Source organism: Panthera onca, chromosome D4, assembly GCF_046562875.1.
Source record: "Panthera onca isolate mPanOnc1 chromosome D4, mPanOnc1 haplotype 2, whole genome shotgun sequence".
Classification (NCBI taxonomy): Eukaryota; Metazoa; Chordata; class Mammalia; order Carnivora; family Felidae; genus Panthera; species Panthera onca.
The window spans coordinates 41,333,194-41,350,238 of record NC_138351.1 but is presented as its reverse complement, the minus strand read 5'-3'; the positions used below and the strand labels follow the sequence as shown (position 1 = coordinate 41,350,238).

General features: G+C 41.5%; 1 protein-coding gene across 4 annotated transcripts in view; it reads right to left on the bottom strand.

Annotated features, from left to right (window-relative positions):
- The window catches only part of SNAPC3 (small nuclear RNA activating complex polypeptide 3), a 47,602-nt gene that overhangs the window by 7,136 nt on the left and 23,421 nt on the right, over nt 1-17,045 (bottom strand). For 3 of the 4 annotated variants that reach the window (XM_060609721.2, XM_081790900.1, XM_078436790.2), the window contains 3 exons: nt 9,563-9,712; nt 3,427-3,509; nt 788-952 (listed from right to left, as the gene is read on the bottom strand). In XM_060609721.2, the coding sequence (XP_060465704.2) occupies nt 788-952; nt 3,427-3,509; nt 9,563-9,712 (398 nt within the window). The remainder of the gene's footprint in view (nt 1-787; nt 953-3,426; nt 3,510-9,562; nt 9,713-17,045) is intronic. The other variant, XM_060609722.3, reaches the window with a different exon arrangement.

Sequence of the window (17,045 nt, the reverse complement as noted above, 5' to 3'; positions counted from 1 at the left end):
CTCATGTCTCCCCCTATTCCAAGGTTTACTCTTTGTGTGAAGTACTTCCTCTGGGAGCTTCCTGAGAATGAGTGCACGGGAGGTCAGATGTTCGGAGAGACCGGTCCCTAAGACCCAAGAGAAGTGGACACAGGGATTTGTCCGGGCATCGGTTCCTACCACTGGTATAATAAAAAGCACGGGTAGATCAGTGCTTCGCATAAAACATAAAAACAGTCCCTCGGAACCAAAGCAGGGGGAGAGCAGGGCTTATTCCTATATGTTGATCCTTCATACACCGGGATTCCAAAATAAGGAGATGAATAGTCTTATTCATGAGAGATGCCAGCTACACAGAAGTTAGCTCATTTTAAAATAAAAGGAATCTGATTTTAAACCACTTTGGTCCTTCCCCCTTTATACTTATGAAAGCATTAAGACTTCACATTTGTCAAAGATGAGAATTACTCTTCCCTTCCCCCAGTTGCTTTTAAATCTTAAAATTCTGGCAAAGAGACAAGAAACTTAGATGTAGTTGCAAACCTGGCAATAAGCTAAGGGGCTACGTACAAAGTGGGTGGAGACTGCCTGTCTAATCCTCCAAAGGAGACACTTCTTTACAGATTTTCAACCCTCCGATAACCAATAAAGTATTTATCACAGATCTTCCCCAAAGAAAGCATGCAAATGGATGGTCATTCTATGGAAAGTGGACAGTTTTGCTGCTCCCAAGCCAGGCTGCGGTGACTAATTTTATTCCTCGTGTTAAAAACAAAAACAGAAAATGCTGCCAAATGCTGCCACTTACCTTATGTCAGTGATGACGACAACATGCTCACAGTCTCCCTGGTGACAATATAAGTAAGGAAAACCCAGTTTAATATACAAGTCATTGAAGGTAAAATCTTCCATTTTAGCGGTCTGAAATTTTCCATAGCCTCTATCATGGGACTCTGACCACTCAATGATAGTTCTAAAGGGGGCAAAAAGGCAACAGAATTTCATTACTCCTCAAAAACCTAGAAATGACAGAAAATGCTCTATGACCGCAATTATTTCTTAAAACCTGGCTCACTCACTCAACAACAGTTGCCGTCTTGAGGCAAAAATCTTAGTGGTTGACACATGTTGAAATTAAGAACTCTGGATTCTTGGGGCGCCTGGGTGGCTCACTCAGTTAAGTGTCCGGCTTGGGTTCAGGCCACGATCTCACGGCTTGTGGGTTCGAGCCCCACATCGGGCTCTCTGCTGACAGCGCAGAGCCTGGAGCCTGCCTGGGATTCTGTGTCTCCCTCTCTCTCCGCCCCTCCTCCGATTGCGCTGTCTCTGTCTCTCTTTCAAAAATATTTTTTAAAAATTTTAAAAATAAAAACAGGGGTGCCTGGGTGGCTCAGTCGGTTAAGCGCCAGACTTTAACTCAGGTCATGATCTTACAGTTCGGGGGTTCAAGCCCCACATCAGGCTCTGTGCTGATAGCTCAGAGCCTGGAGCCTGCTTCAGACTCTGTCTCCCTTTCTCTCTGCCCCTTCTCGGCTCGTGTGCTCTAAAATAAATGTTAAAAAAAAATTTTTTTAATAAAAATAAAAAAAGAACTCTGACTTCTTCAGTTTCCATTAGAGCAACAGTTCTCAAAGTGTGCTTCCTGATGTCAAAATTATCTTTATGAAAAAATGTCATTTGCCCTTTTCAATTCCTATTCACTCATAAAGGACCGATAGCCCAGAAGCTACTGAATGGGAAATGGAGAATGCCACTCCTCTCATTTTGTTGTGGAAAAGTTATTCCCCCCACCCCCAAATTATTTAATGTTAACATTTAATGGGATCATTTAAATTAGCGGATATTTAAATTATTTCTTAGTTGCAACCTCGAATACGGTAAACATGGATAGCTATAGCCCACATAATCAAAAGCTCTTTGGAGTCCACAAGTATTTAGAGTACCGAGGAATGCCGAGAACAAGTCTGAGAACCGCCACATTAGGATACACACACAAGTTGCTCTAATGAAAGAATGCAGATAAACACTCAAGAAAAAATACACATATGTACTCTAGTCACTGGGACACTGACAACAGAAGTATGGCCTAATTAACATGGTCATTAGCTACAGATTTTTCATGTTGTGTACTTAACCATGGATTTACATACTCCCATCGGGCAAACAACAGTATACACTGGACAAGCAGAAAAAATAGTGAACGATTAATTTACTGCTATCATCTAAATATGAAAGAGACTAATAAATTCTTTAAGTGGGATTTACATTTTTTTTTTTTTTTAGATTTATCTATGGCTCAATACAAGATTTCCTGTAAATTGGCTTTTTTTTTTTTTTTTTTAAGTTTATTCATTGTGAGAGAGACAGAGGAAAGCACAAGCAGGGGAGGGGCAGAAAGAGAGAGAGACAGAAGCCTAAGCAGGCTCCTCATTGTCCGCACTGAGCCCGATGTGGGGCCCAAACTCACAAACTGTAAAATCATGACTTGAGCCAAAATCAAGAGTTGGACGCTTAACTGAGCCACCCAGGCGCCAATTCTTTTTTTTTTTTTTTAATTTTTTTTTTTCCAACATTTTTTATTTATTTTTGGGACAGAGAGAGACAGAGCATGAACGGGGGAGGGGCAGAGAGAGAGGGAGACACAGAATCGGAAGCAGACTCCACTCTCCGAGCCATCAGCCCAGAGCCCGACGCAGGGCTCGAACTCACGGACCGCGAGATCGTGACCTGGCTGAAGTCGGACGCTTAACCGACTGCGCCACCCAGGCGCCAATTCTTAAGCAGCCTCCAGGCCCAGCAGGAGCCAGGTGTGGGGCTCGATCCCATGACCCTGGGATCCTGAGTCAAGCTGAAATCAAGAGCTGGACACTCAACCAAATGAACCGCCCAGGGGCCACTCTCTGATTTTAAAATGTATTCAGTTATTTCATGTGCTTGACCAAAGGTATGCATAGATCACTTCAAAATCTTTGTGTTATCTACTGTCTTAGAAATTATAGCAAAGCATGGGGCACCTGGGTGGCTCAGTCGGTTGAGTGTCCAACTCTTGATTTCGGCTCAGGTCATCATCTCAGGGTTTGTGAGTTCGGGCCCCGCGTGGGGCTCAGTGCTGACTGCACGAAGCCTGCGTGGGATTCTCTCCCTCATTCTCCACCTCCACCATGCTCATGCTCTCTCTCCCAAAATAAGTAAAAGTTCTTTTTTTAAGTTAAAAAAAAAAAAAAAAAAGATTCTCTTTTTCTCTGCCCTTCTCCTGCTTGCGTGCACGCTAATTCTCTCCCTCAAAAACAAACAAACAAACAAAAGAAACGGAGATATTTTTGACCCCAAAACAAACAAAGCAGTCTAACAAAACAATTCCTTGGCAAAGGTCCCTAACAGTTTGTGGAGCTCTCACTATTTTGAGAACTAGAAACAGGAAAGACAGAAGCTTTTTGAAGACTGTACCTGCTCAAATCTCTGCACTCAGGGTATCTCTTATCATTATAAAATGTTCCTTCAAAATAAAAGAAGGCTGATTTGTACAGGTCCTATAAGAAAGCAGATGGTATTAAAAGAAAGTCCACTATCAACAATTATGAATCGCTACAATTCAAAACGTATGTCATAAAATCACACCTATTAATGTGCTTTACAGTAACTTTAGGCAACTGCACAAAATATGCTTAGCTCATTAGTTTAATATTTAATGAGAATCTCCTATGTGACAAGTATTATGCTACTTACCAGGGATAAAAGTGTAAAGATATCATGAGATTTATGAAAGGAACCCAGTTAGAAATAAACTTCAATATTATCTTATTATATGCATACACAGCAGGGATTTATTTTGGATTCTAGAATTATTAAAAACTGAAAGTCACGTTTTTGGTGTTTCCCCAGCTATGATAACAGTGATCAATCAGAGAGTTATGTTTTTCTGTTATTTTTTAATATTTTCAGCATTATTTTATAAAAATTCTCCCTTCAAATTTTCAGTAATTCTTAGGCAGAATTTGAGTATCTACTCTTACTCAAGCAATCTTGCCCCAAAGTACCGCTGTAGTCACACAGCTGGTCTGAACCCTGAGGTTTCTTAACCTTCCGTCCAGCAACTTTCCAGACGGGTGTCTCTTGCTGCGTAACAGAGTCACAGAAACAAGAGAGCCCAAGTCTCCCCTCAGAGCTGTTAAATGAGACTCACCCGGGCACCACTGTTTTCCCGAGCTCCCCAGGAGATTCTATATGTTAGACTCGCTCTTCACAATGTCCTTATAATACATCAGACCCCTGGGGGAGGGGGGGTTCTTTTTCTTAGTTTATACGTACTCTTCAGACCGAAGTTTCCTCACCTATAATGACTACATCTGCTATGCTATCTTCCAGGACTCCAAAACAGTTTATGAACTATAAAAACATGTAAGTTTCGGGTATTAAATCTTACTCTAAAGAAAGCCAAATTTATCTCCTCCTTGGAAGCGTCTATTTTTCTTTTCTTTTTCTTGATGTTTGTTTATTTTTGAGAGCGAGCACAAGCAGGGCAGGGGCAGAGACAGAGGGAGACAGAGGATCCGGAGTGGGCTGTGTGCTGACGGCAGAGAGCAGGACGTGGGGCTTGAACCCACGAACCGGGAGATCATGACCTGAGTTAAAGTCAGACCTTAACCGACTGAGCCACCCGGGCGCCCCTGAAGCTTCTATTTTTCTTTCTTCACTCCCCATTTATAAATTATCTGGTAACAGCATCAGACACCCTTACAAGACTGGCTGTGCTGTTTCTCCTTGGACCCTCACTAAGTGTCCCTGACCCTCTGTTTCCTCATGTAATATGTGAGTAAAACCAGTACCTCCTTCCCAGGTGCTTGTAGAGATAAAAGGATAATATGGACTAGAGTGCCATATGTAGCTGCTGTTAACATATAAACTGCCACTAAATATACTTCTAACTCAAAGAGGTAAGCCAGGGTCCCAAATAAAGGGTCTGAAAGAATACTGCCTTATTTGGGGAACAAACACAAAAGTTTAGTTTTTTTCATTACAAAACGCCTTTACAGAACTTCATTTTAGGCAATTTAGGCAACTCAAGGCTTGTGGTTGGCACCATTATGATCTTTTAGAAGGGCAACTCTACAAGACCAAAAATGTTTTCCATCTAAATTCTAAATTAATTCATCCATTAATAACCTTTCCTTGTCCCAGCATACAAATAGAATAGATGTTAGCAATCTCATTACCAGGTAATTTTCATTTTCAGTGGTAACCAGAGATCCTCACTAAACAGTCTCCCTATTTTGCCAGTTAATTTAGCTGACCAACTTCGGGGAGGGAGGATCACCAACCAACAAGGAAAAGCTAGTATAAGAAGTTACTTCTGTTATCTTCTAATGAAGCCTAAGAGTCTAGTGTTACTGTTTCCGTTTTAGAAACAACGTAACTATCGATAACTAGTACCATCGGAACAAAGTCATTTATATATCCTTCTAGGCATCCATTAGTCACTTGTTCTCTTGCTAACATTCAAATCAGCTATATTAGAATTTCAGAAATAATCCTAGGATCTGCTGTCAGAGAAATGGTAACGGGAGGAAGGTGCGGAAGAACTATGGGTAAGGAAATTGTTGCGACTTAGATTTGTTACTCTGTGTCCTAGAACAGGGCTTTATTTACGATACATAACAGAGAAACAGGTGTGCAAAGTATTTTCTTAAACTTGCTCTACGCAAGACCTTTAAGAGATTACCAACAAAAAGAAAAAAAAAGAACTAATCTGAGCAATGTAAAAAAAAAAAAAAAATCAATAGACCAGAGATTAAAATGTGAAGGACCATTAAAGAAAAAAAACAAGACACTTGGGGCGCCTGGGTGACTCAGTCGGTGAAGCGTCTGACATCGGCTCAGGCCATGATCTTGTGGTTTGTGAATTCGAGTCCCAAATCGCATCAGGCTCTGTGCTGACAGCTCAGAGCGTGGAGCCTGCTTCAGATTCTGTGTCTCCCTCTCTCTCTGCCCCTCCCCTGCTTGTGCTCAGTCTCTCAAAAATAAACACTAAAAAAAAAAAAAAACAACAACAAAAAAACAAACCACTTGAGTAGAAAATACTGGCACTAATCTTATACATACATTTTTAAAATGCACTCCATTCTTTAACTACTATAGTCCAAAAACAAATGTTATAGCAAAACATACTACGTTTTAGACATATGCTTTTAAAAGAGATTTAAATATCCTGGCCCAATTCTCCCAGACTTCTCACATACTAAGCCACCTAAGATAATGTTCAAAATTCTTGCTTATTGGTTGGAATAAAGATTCTCCTTTCCTCCACTACAAGAACTGCAACTCACTGATTTTTTCTTCTACAATCACCAGTGGAATACAAGCCAAATAGCTGTCAAAAAGCATTATAACTGAAGGACCAATTTTCAATGTTGTCAGGTGGGACAATGGCATGAGGTGAAAAGAGAAAATAATTTGACAAAATGCTGAGAGCTGGTGAGGGTGGGTAATGGGTACATTAGGACTCATCACAACATTTCCTGTGAGCATGTTCAGAATTTTCCAAGGCACCAGACTACTCAAGAAAAAAGAGGACTCGGGGCGCCTAGGTGGCTCAGTCGGTTGGGCAGCCGACTATAGCTCAGGTCGTGATCTCGTGGTCTGTGAGTTCGAGCCCCACATCGGGCTCTGCACTAACAGTTCGGAGCCTGGAGCCTGCTTTTGATTCTGTGTCTCCCTCTCTCTCTGACTCTTCCCTGCTTGCTGTCTCTCTCTCTCTCAAAAATAATAAACATCAAAAAAAAAAAAAAAAAAGAAAGAAAGAAAAAGAAAAAAGAAAGAAGAAAGAGGACTCACATAAATAGAAAAAAAAATTCCAAAGCAAAACTTAAAAAAATCCCAAACCATAAAACATAAATGCCAACTGGTGACCTAAAAATCTTTCCACGGGCCAAATGATAGTATCTGCAAAATTTCACTTATTTTTGAGGTCACTTTCCAAAGCATAGCTGGAAAATATTTAAAAGAGGACTATGGGTCAGCGGGCCCCCCCCACTTGGAAAGAGCTGGGAAGACATCAGCACTGATGGACAAACACGACAAACGAGCCAAGGCTGGTTAAAAACACTCTCCAGGGTTCCTGGAGCTAAAACGAATTCGCACATTGGACCCGAGCTCCTTTGAGCACTGACGACACGGTTGCAAGGAGAATGAATTCAGATTTTGCTTATTAAACTTACAAACTACAGTTCCACCTGTTTTTGGTTTTTTTTGGTTCTGTTTTTTGGGGCTTTTTTGGTAGGGTTGAGAAAACCCTACAAGAGACTTCTGCTCTGCACACAGCCTGGAACTTCAACCTGTTTCTCTTTAATGTTTACTTCTAAGAGCACCAAGATGTCAAATGTGAAGAAACCAATGATCTTAAACCCATTTTCAACGTGACTAAATTTAAGTGAGATCTGCGTGTGAGTCACGATGCTGGTCTCCTTGCCAATCACTGAAAAGACCGGGACACAGCAGCCTTGTGGGGCAGAGAGAAATCAAACAGCGTCAGCCTGTAATTCTAGGCACTATAACGGCCAAAAGAAATGGTGCCGGAGTGGCCAAGAGAGGGACGGTCAGGAAAAATTTTATGTAGTAAGTGAGTTTGGGGGCACCTGGGTGCATCGGTCGGTTGAATGTCCGACTTCAGCTCCGGTCATGATCTCACCATTCAGAAGTTCAAGCCCTGCAGCTGGCTGTCCCCTGTCAGCGGAGAGCCTACTTCGGATCCTCTGTCCCCCGCTCTTTGCCCCTCCCATGCCTGCGCGCTCTCTCTCATAAACAAATATTGAAAAAGAAAGAAAGAAGGAAAATCAAGTGCGTATAATATCCTAAAACCTAAGTAAAGAAAATGTGGCAAGGAAGAAGGACTATTCGGTTGTGTCTTATGTCGATGAGCTGTCAAAAAAGGTGAGAACAAAGTCTCCGGTGACATCAGAAGTGATTTTTGAGGACTGGTAGGGAACAAAAGTGAGTGCAAGCCAAAGTGGTGGCAGAAAAAGAGAAAACAATGAATTTAGGTACGATTACTAACTCGTTATTACTACCTGCTATGAGTCAGTGTGCTGAGAAGGAAGTAGAAAGATGAGGCGGTGGCTAGAGGGAGCCGCACGGTCAAGAAAAGGGTTTGGACGGGAGATCCGACGGCACGCTTGTAACGATGGGGGAGACGCCAGGATGGCACAACCATGGCGTGAGGGCAAGCAGCTGGAGGACATGGAATCCCAGTGCAGGGAGCGACAGGCTTAGTCCAGCCACCGTCACAGGTGGGAAGGCAGGGCTCACGGGCAGACGGTCAGAGGGGTAAATGCAGGTGAGGGGTGATGGAAAATGCCTTTCTGGTAACTTTATTTTCTCAGTGAAACAAACAGCAAGGGTTTCAGCTGACGGTAAGTCATGAGGAAAAGATGCCAGCAGTTTCAGAATGAAAGAAACAATTCTCCTAAAAGGCGGTAGAGTGAGTCGCTACAGAAATGCAATCCAATGCCAGGCAGCAGTGAGGCTAAGTGGAAATGTCCAGGAGGCAATTAAAATAATGTTATGAGATGAAATCAAATGAAGTGAAATGATAAAATAAAAGAAAAGAAAAAGAAAAAGAAAAGAAATGATTTGGAAACCAGGAGAGAACATGGCTAGAAGAGAGAGACACTAATAAAGGTTAGAGTCCACTTAAAACCATGAAAACTGGGGAAAGACCAGGAGAATTTAGAAGAACCAAGATGAAACCTGGGTTATAACAACATTTATCTGGCTGGTGGCACAGGAACCAGCAAAAATAGTGATTATGATGGTTCGTGTCCAAACTCCATGTCCGTTCTAGTTGACCCAAATATCTTTTTCTGACCTACAGGAGATGCTGCCCCTTTCAAGGGGGCCAGTAAACCTGAGGGCTTCTACCAGAGCTGTACCAAGTAACAGAAGGAGTTCAAGTCTGCCCGCCAAGGGAATTCACAAGGACCTACTACTTTACTGGACAAACAATCCCTTCTGAAACTTTGTGGGTGGCTGGTCTACCACTTTGACCCTTTCCATCCTTACCCAATGGGTTATGTAGAGTTTCTCTGTCCTTTTGAGAGCACCTCCGTGGGAAACACCAACAAAGACCAACATCAGTTGGTATCTATATCCCTGCTTGGTGCCGGTGCTTGGACTGACAGAACCTTCTATGGGCGATGGGGCTCTCAGGTGGTGGGGGGCAGTTATGACAGACTGAAATTCAGAGTTTGAAAGAGGAAACAGTGAACAGTGAATTCAACCGGCACAGTGAGGAAAAGTTGTATGAACATGGAGAAGAGGTTAGACAACAGGTGGTCCCTACGGCCTTAAAAGGAAGGGTGTATAGCGAATGGTTGAAGGGGAACTGAAGGGGAGATAAAGAAATCAAAATCGAGCATAGTCTCATTGAAGATAAAGAAGGGAAGGGATAGGCTTGATGGAGTGGCAGAGAAGAAGAAAGCATTTACTGGAAGATTTACTAGCAGCCTTGTAATATCACTACTTACTTAGATGATGATGATGATTTCTTCTTATGTTATGAGGGTTAAAACAACAACAAAAACCATCTTACTTTGCTTATGTGCTCAGGAGCTTGATCAGGAGTGTTGCTGAATTCGCCACCAATCTGGAGGTCGCTGACACAACAAATTGAATCCCTCAGTTCCGTGAGCTTTTGACTGCCCAATACCAGCATCGTCTGGTATGGTTTGTGTTCTTTGTGCTAAAAGTCAAACGGTAGATAAGTAAGTGTCCACTTAGAGACAAAGCAATTAAACAATCAATCCTGTCCTGACCAGATCTCAATGAAGTTACTGGTTTTCTTAAAGTTACCCTCATAACTTAGTGTTCTGTGTTCTCTCTTGGTTTCTGTACGGGCCTATTTGGAACCCATTAATCACAGGTCCCAACTAATGGCCACAATTGTTTACTTCTCCCCTGTGATTCACACCCTGTTCTCTGAAACCACCTCCTTGGTTTAACCCTCACACACCAAGCCAGTATTTCCCATCCTAAATCAATGTAAGGTCAGGGAGCGGACAACTAGGGATAGCCCCTGCACCCCAGAGCCCACCACAATTATCCAAACTGGCCAATCCCAAACTGTTTGCCCTGCCCTACCCAGCCTTTCCCATGGAAACCTTAATAAAGGCTGTCGCCTCTGGCTTCTCCTCACTCCTTCTGCCTCCTGAATTCACGGGTGCTTCCCCCTGTGGCCCTGCATCTGTGGCACACTCGCTCCTCTCAAGAAATGTAAGTAATAAAAGTCTTCTTTCAATGGCATTGGCCTCCAGTGTGGTCACTCAGTCACGTCCATAAGTTAAAATCGCAAGGGCACGATTGAGACACCTGGTGAAAGGTCTGAATGTTTGTGTCCGCCCCCAATTCAGGCGCTGGAATCCTAACGCCCAAGTGATAGTGTTAGGAGGCTAGGTCTTTGGGGAGTGATCAGGTCATGAAGGTTAAGCCCTCATGAATGGAATTAGTGCTCTTGTAAAAGATCCCACAGAGCTCCCGAGCCCCTTCTGCCACATGAGAAGTCTGAGATCTGGATGAGGGCTCTCACCTGACCATGCTGGCCCCAGAACTGTGATAGATAAGTTGCTCTTTATAAGCCACTCAGTAAGTGATATTTTGTTAAAGGAGCCAAAAGGGACTAAGACACTTGGCAATGAACTTTTTTAGTTTAAGGTAAAGTTATAATCAAAAGGCTATTAAAATGACATTACCAAGAAGAACCTCTGGCATATAACTTCATCTAGCAGCACTGTGTTTTAAAATATCCTGGAAGTTACCTCACTGAAGTCAAGCAATCTTTATACTCTCATGTTACAGACCCCAGAGGTTCAGGCTTATTGGTTTGGTTTGATTGGTAACTTCAGAACCTAATCAAACAAGGTAATTAGTACTAACTATATCCCAGACGCTTCATTAGTAACTATTCATTCAAAAGTACAACTCATGTATAGTAATATTGCAAGCAAACCTTATCAAAGTGTATGACACATCTATTTTGGGAATCCAGAATACACACACTCTGAGGGGAGAGGTCAAGGTGGCAGAGCAGCATGGAAGTTCTCTGCTTCTCTCATCCCTCAAATGCAGCTAGATCAGCACCAAACCATTTTGCACACCTAGAAAACTGATCTGAGGATTAACACAACAATCTGCATAACTTGAGCCACAGAACTCGGCAGGTACACGGCATAGAGACATGAAGTGGGGCAGAGAGAAGCCACAGAGGGCAAGGAGCTATATTTGTGGAGAACAGAGAAAGGGGGAAGAGTCCAGGAAATACACTCTCCCAGAAAGTAGCTGGAGAGAAAGAGTGGCAACACCCACAACTGACTTAACAAGAAAGGGACAGAGGATAAAGGAGACGGTTTCAATTCCATCAGGACTCATAAACAAGGGAGGACAGTATCAGAAATCTCGCAGCCCATTACTTGGTGGTGCTCTGGTGGGAAGGGTGAATCCTCAGGAGCAGGCAGAAAAGTCAGAGGGGTCCTTAGGCCACACGGGCAGAAGCGGTTCCCCTGCTAGGAAGGCATTTGGCAGAGATCTCCGGCCTCCCCACAGGCAAAGGTCCCAGGGGACCCCAGAGAGCATAATTGCTGACACTGGAACAAAGACGCCAGGGTGTGGTGAAACCTGGCGCTGGTGATGTGTTGTGATTTACCGTAATCCCTGAAATGCTGCTGCTATACAATCGTGAGAAATTTTTCTGGGGCGGGCTGGCACCTGGCCACAGTCTCTGGGCATCTGCAGCAGCGTGCTTATGTGAATGTTCCTGAGGGGTCGGCCGGCACCTGGCCATTGCTCCATGAGATCCTCCTCTAGAGGGTCAGAGAGGACCGGAGTACCTGCTGGTCCAAGCCGCAGGGCTCTCAGAGGGAGGGGTTTGGAAACAGCCCTATTGGAGATAAAATTTGGGAGGGAGGTGCCGCCTGCAAGGCTGACAGCTTGGACACAGATAGTGTAGAAGCATGGGAGTGGACAGAGGCTGGAGACAAAGGAGGGGTGCTTAACTGTCAGTTGGTGAGAGCACAGAGTTCCTGAGTCAGAAACTGGGAAGCTGGGTATTCCATTTCACCTCTCCCGCGCAAGCGCATACATTCATATGTGCGCCACAACGATCCACCCCAGCAAGCTAAGCAGCACCACCTAATGGAGAACGGAGCCGTTAACCAAGGCCTGTCCAACTGCACCAACCAAGCCCAAAAGGACAACCACAGGACTCTCCTCCTGTTTAGTGTATGGATTATAAAGCGGTTCATAGTTTGACCTCTAAGGGAAACTAGACGTAATTTCATTCTGTTCATTGGTCCATCTATTTGTGTTTTTTTGTTGTTGTATTGGTTTGGTATTTGTAATTTCTTTTTTTCTCTTCTTATTCTGGGATAAAGAAAGAGGAAAAATTTTTTATTTTCCATTTTTATATGAAATTAAAATTTTTTTCTACTATATTTATTTTTTAATTTACTTTTCTATTCTACTTTACCTTCTTCAATTCATTTTATTCTATTTTATTTATTTTTAATTTTGAAACATTTTCTCACTTTTTCGTTTCTCTTATTTCCTTTTTTTCTCTACTCACTCAAGCTTCTTTCAACAAGCAGATGAAAACATACCTAGGATCTAGCTTCCTTTATTTGATTTTTTGTGTTGTTTTTAATATTTTTATTTTATTAACTTTTTCTTCCTCAAAATGACAAAATGAAGGAACTCACCCCAAAAGAAAGAACAGGAAGAAAAGACAGCCAGAGACTTACTCAACACAGATATAAGCAAGAGTCTGAACTAGAATTTAGAATCACGATAATGAGAATACCAGCTGAGGTTGAAAAAAACAATTCCTTTCTACAGAGATAAAAGAAGTAAAATCTAGTCAGAGTGAAATTAAAAACGCTATAATTGAGATGTGATCTTGAAGAGATGCCACAGCGGCAGGGATGAATGAAGCAGAGCAGCAAATGAGCCAATCAGAAGAATTACAGATAATAATGAAGAAAAAAAAAGGAAAACTAAGGTTAAAGAGCACAAGATAAGAATTAGAGAACTCAGTGACTCACTAAAAAGGAGTAACATCGGAATCATAGGAGTCCCAGAAGATGAAGAAAGAGAAAAAGGGATAGGAGGTTTAGGTGAGTAAATCATAGCAGAAAACTTTCCTAACCTGGGAACAGAGAACTTCCATTAGATTCAACAAAAACTGACCATCAACAAGGCATATCATAGTCAAATTCACAAAATACACAGATAAGGAAAGAATTATGAAAGCAAGGGAAAAAAAGTCCTTCACCTACAAGGGAGGACAGATCAGGTTCGCAGCAGACCTATCCACAGAATCTTGGCAGGCCAGAAAAGAGTGAAAGGATATATTCAATGTGCTGAATCAGAAAAATATGCAGCCAAGAATTCTTTATCCAGCAAGCCAGTCATTCAAAATAGAAGGAGAGATAAAAGAGTTTCCCAGACAAACAAAAAGTTAAGGAGTTCATGACCACTAACCCAGCCCTGCAAGGAATTCTAAGGGGGACTCTCTGAGGGGAGAAAAGACAAAACAAAAAAGACCAAAAGCAACAAAGACTAGAAAGGACCAGAGAACACCTCCAGAAACTCCAACTCTACAGGCAACACAATGGCAATAAATTCAGATTTTTCAATATTCAATCGAAATGTCAATGGACTAAACACTCCAATCAAACGGCACAGGGTAACAGAATGGATAAAAAAACAAAATCCATCTATGTGCTGTTAACAAGAGACTCACTTTAGACCTAACAACACCTTCAGATTGAAAGTAAGGGGTTGAAGAACCATCTATCATGCTAATGGTCACCAAAAGAAAGTGGGAGTAGCCATACTTATATGAGACAATCTAGATTTTAAAATAAAGAATGTAACGAGATGAAGGATACTGTATCATAATTAAGGAGTCTACCCACCAAGAAGAATAATTGTAAACATTTATGCCCCCAATGTGAAACACCCAAATATATAAATCAATTAATCACAAACATAAAGAAACTCACTCAGGGGTGCCTGGGTAGTGCAGTCAGTTAAACATCCAACTTTGGCTCAGGTCATGATCTCATGGTTTGTGAGTTCGAGCCCCACATCAGGCTCTCTGATGACAGCTCAAAGCCTGGAACCTGTTTCAGATTCCGTGTCTCTTTCTCTTTCTGCCCCTCCCCCGCTTGAGCTTTGTCTCTCTCTCTCTCTTCTCTCAAAAATAAACATTAAAAAAAGGAAAAAAAGAAACTCATCGATAATACCATAATGGTAGGGGGCTTTAACACCCCACTTACAACAATGGACAAATCATCTAAGCAGAAAATCAACAAGGAAACAATGGCTTTGAATGACACACTGGACCAAATGGACTTAACAGATATATTCAGAATATTTCATCCTAAGCAGCAGAATATACATTCTTCTCCAATGCACATGGAACATTCTGCAGAACAGACCACATACTGGGACACAAATCAGCCCTCAACACGTGCAAAATGATCGAGATCATACTGTGCATATGTTCAGACCACAATGCTATGAAACTCGAAATCAACCATGGGAAAAAATTTGGAAAGGTAATGAATACTTGGAGACTAAAGAACATCCTACTAAAGAATGAATGGGCTAACCAAAAAGTTAAAGAGGAAATTAAAAAGTACATGGAAGCCAATGAAAAGGATAACACCATAGCCCAAAACTTGTGGGGTGCAGTAAAGCCAGTCATAAAAGGGAAGTATAGAGCAATCCAGGACCTCCTAAAGAAGGAAGAAAGGTCTCAGATACACAACCTAACCTTACAACTTAAAAAGCTGGAAAAAGAACAGCAAGTAAGACCCCAAACCAGCAGAGGACAGGAAATAATAACGATTAGAGCAGAAAGCAATTCTATTGAAACCAAAAAAACAGTAGAACAGATCAATGAAACCAGGAGACAGTTCTTTGAAAGAATTAACAAAATTAATAAACCACTAGCCAGTTTGATCAAAAAGAAAAAGGAAAGGACCCAAATAAATAAAATCAAGAATGAAAGAGGAGAGATCACAACCAACACAGCAGAAATAAAAACAATAATAAGAGAATGTTATGAACAATTATATGCCAATAAAATGGCCAATCTGGAGGAAATCGACAAATTCCTAGAAACATATACACTACCAAAACTGAAACAGGAAGAAATAGAAAATTTGAACAAACCCATAAACAGTACAGAAACTGAATTAGTAACCAAAATTCTCCCCAAAAAACAAGCTTCTAGGGCCAAATGGCTTTCCAGGGGAATTCTACAAAACATTTAATGAAGAGTTAACCCTATTCTTTTGACGCTGTTCCAAAATATAGAAATGGGAGGAAAACTTCCAAACTATGAAGCCAGCATTACCTTGATTCCAAAACCAGAAAGACCCCACCAGAAAGGAGAACTACAGACCAATTTCCCTGATGAACATGGATGTAAAAATTCTCAACAAGATACTAGCCAACTGGATCCAACCATTCATTAAAAGAATTATTCACCATGATCAAGTGGGATTTACACCTGGGATGCAGGGCTAGTTCAACATCTGCAAATAAATCAATGTGGTGCCTCACATTAATAAAAGAAAGGACAAGAGCCACATGATCCTCTCGATAGATGCAGAGAAAGCATTTGACAAAACACATCCTTCATAAAAACCCTCAAGAAGGTAGGGGTAGATGGATCACACCTCAAGATCATAAAAGCCATATACGAAAGACCACTAATATCATCCTCAATGGGGAAAAACTGAGAGCTTTCCCCCTAAGGTCAGGAACAAGACAGGGATGTCCACTCTCTCCACTGGTATTCAACATAGTATTGCAAGTCCTAGCCTCAGCAATCAGACAACAAAAAGAAATTAAAGGCATCTAAATTGGCAAGGAGGAAGTCAAACTTTAACTTTTTGCAGATGACATGATACTCTATATGGAAAACCCAAAAGATTCCACCAGAAAACTGCTAGAACTGATCCATGAATTCAGCAAAGTTGCAAGATATTAAATCAATGCACAGAAATCGGTTGCCAATAATGACGTAGCAGAAAGAGAAATCAAGGAATCGATCCCATGTACTGTTGCACCAAAAACCATAAAATAACTAGAAATACACCTAACCAAAGAGGTGAAAAATTTATACACTAAAAACTACAGAAAGTGTATGAAAGAAACTGAAGAAGACACAAAAAAATGGAAAATTATTCCATGCTACGGGTTGGAAGAAAAAATACTGTCAAAATGTTGATACTACCCAAAGCAATCTACACAGTCAATCCAATCCCTATCAAAATAGCAGCAGCATTCTTCATAGAGCTAGAACAAACAATCCTAAAATCTGTATGGAACCAGAGAAGACCCCAAACAGCCAAAGCCATCGTGAAAATGAAAACCAAAGCTGGAAGCATCACAATTCTGGACTTCAAGATGTATTACAAAGCTGTAATCATCAAGACAGAATGGTACTGGCACAAAAACAGACATATAGATCAATGGAACAGAATAGAAAATCCTGAAATGGAGCCACAAACATACGGCCACAATGTTTGACAAAGCAGAACAGAATATCCAAAGGAATAAAGACAGTCTCTTCAGCAAATGGTGCTGGGAACGCAGAAGAATGCACCTGAACCACTTTCTTACAAAATGGATGAAAGACCTAAATGTAAGACAAGAAGCCATCAAAATCCTAGAGGAGAAAACAGGCAAAAATCTCTTTGACTTAGTCCGCAGAAACTTCTTACTCAACACATCTCTGGAGGCAAGGGAAACAAAAGCAAAAATGAACTAATGGGACCTCATCAAGATAAAAATCTTCTGCACGCAAAGGAAACATTCAGCAAAACTAAAAGGCAACCGATGGAATGAGAGAAGATATTTGCAAATGACTTATCAGATAAAGGGTCAGTATTCAAAATCTATAGAGAACTTCTCAAAGTCAACACCCCAAAAACAAATAATCCTGTGAAGATAGGGCAAAAGACACGAACAGACACTTTTCCAAAGAAGACATCCAGATGGCTAACAGA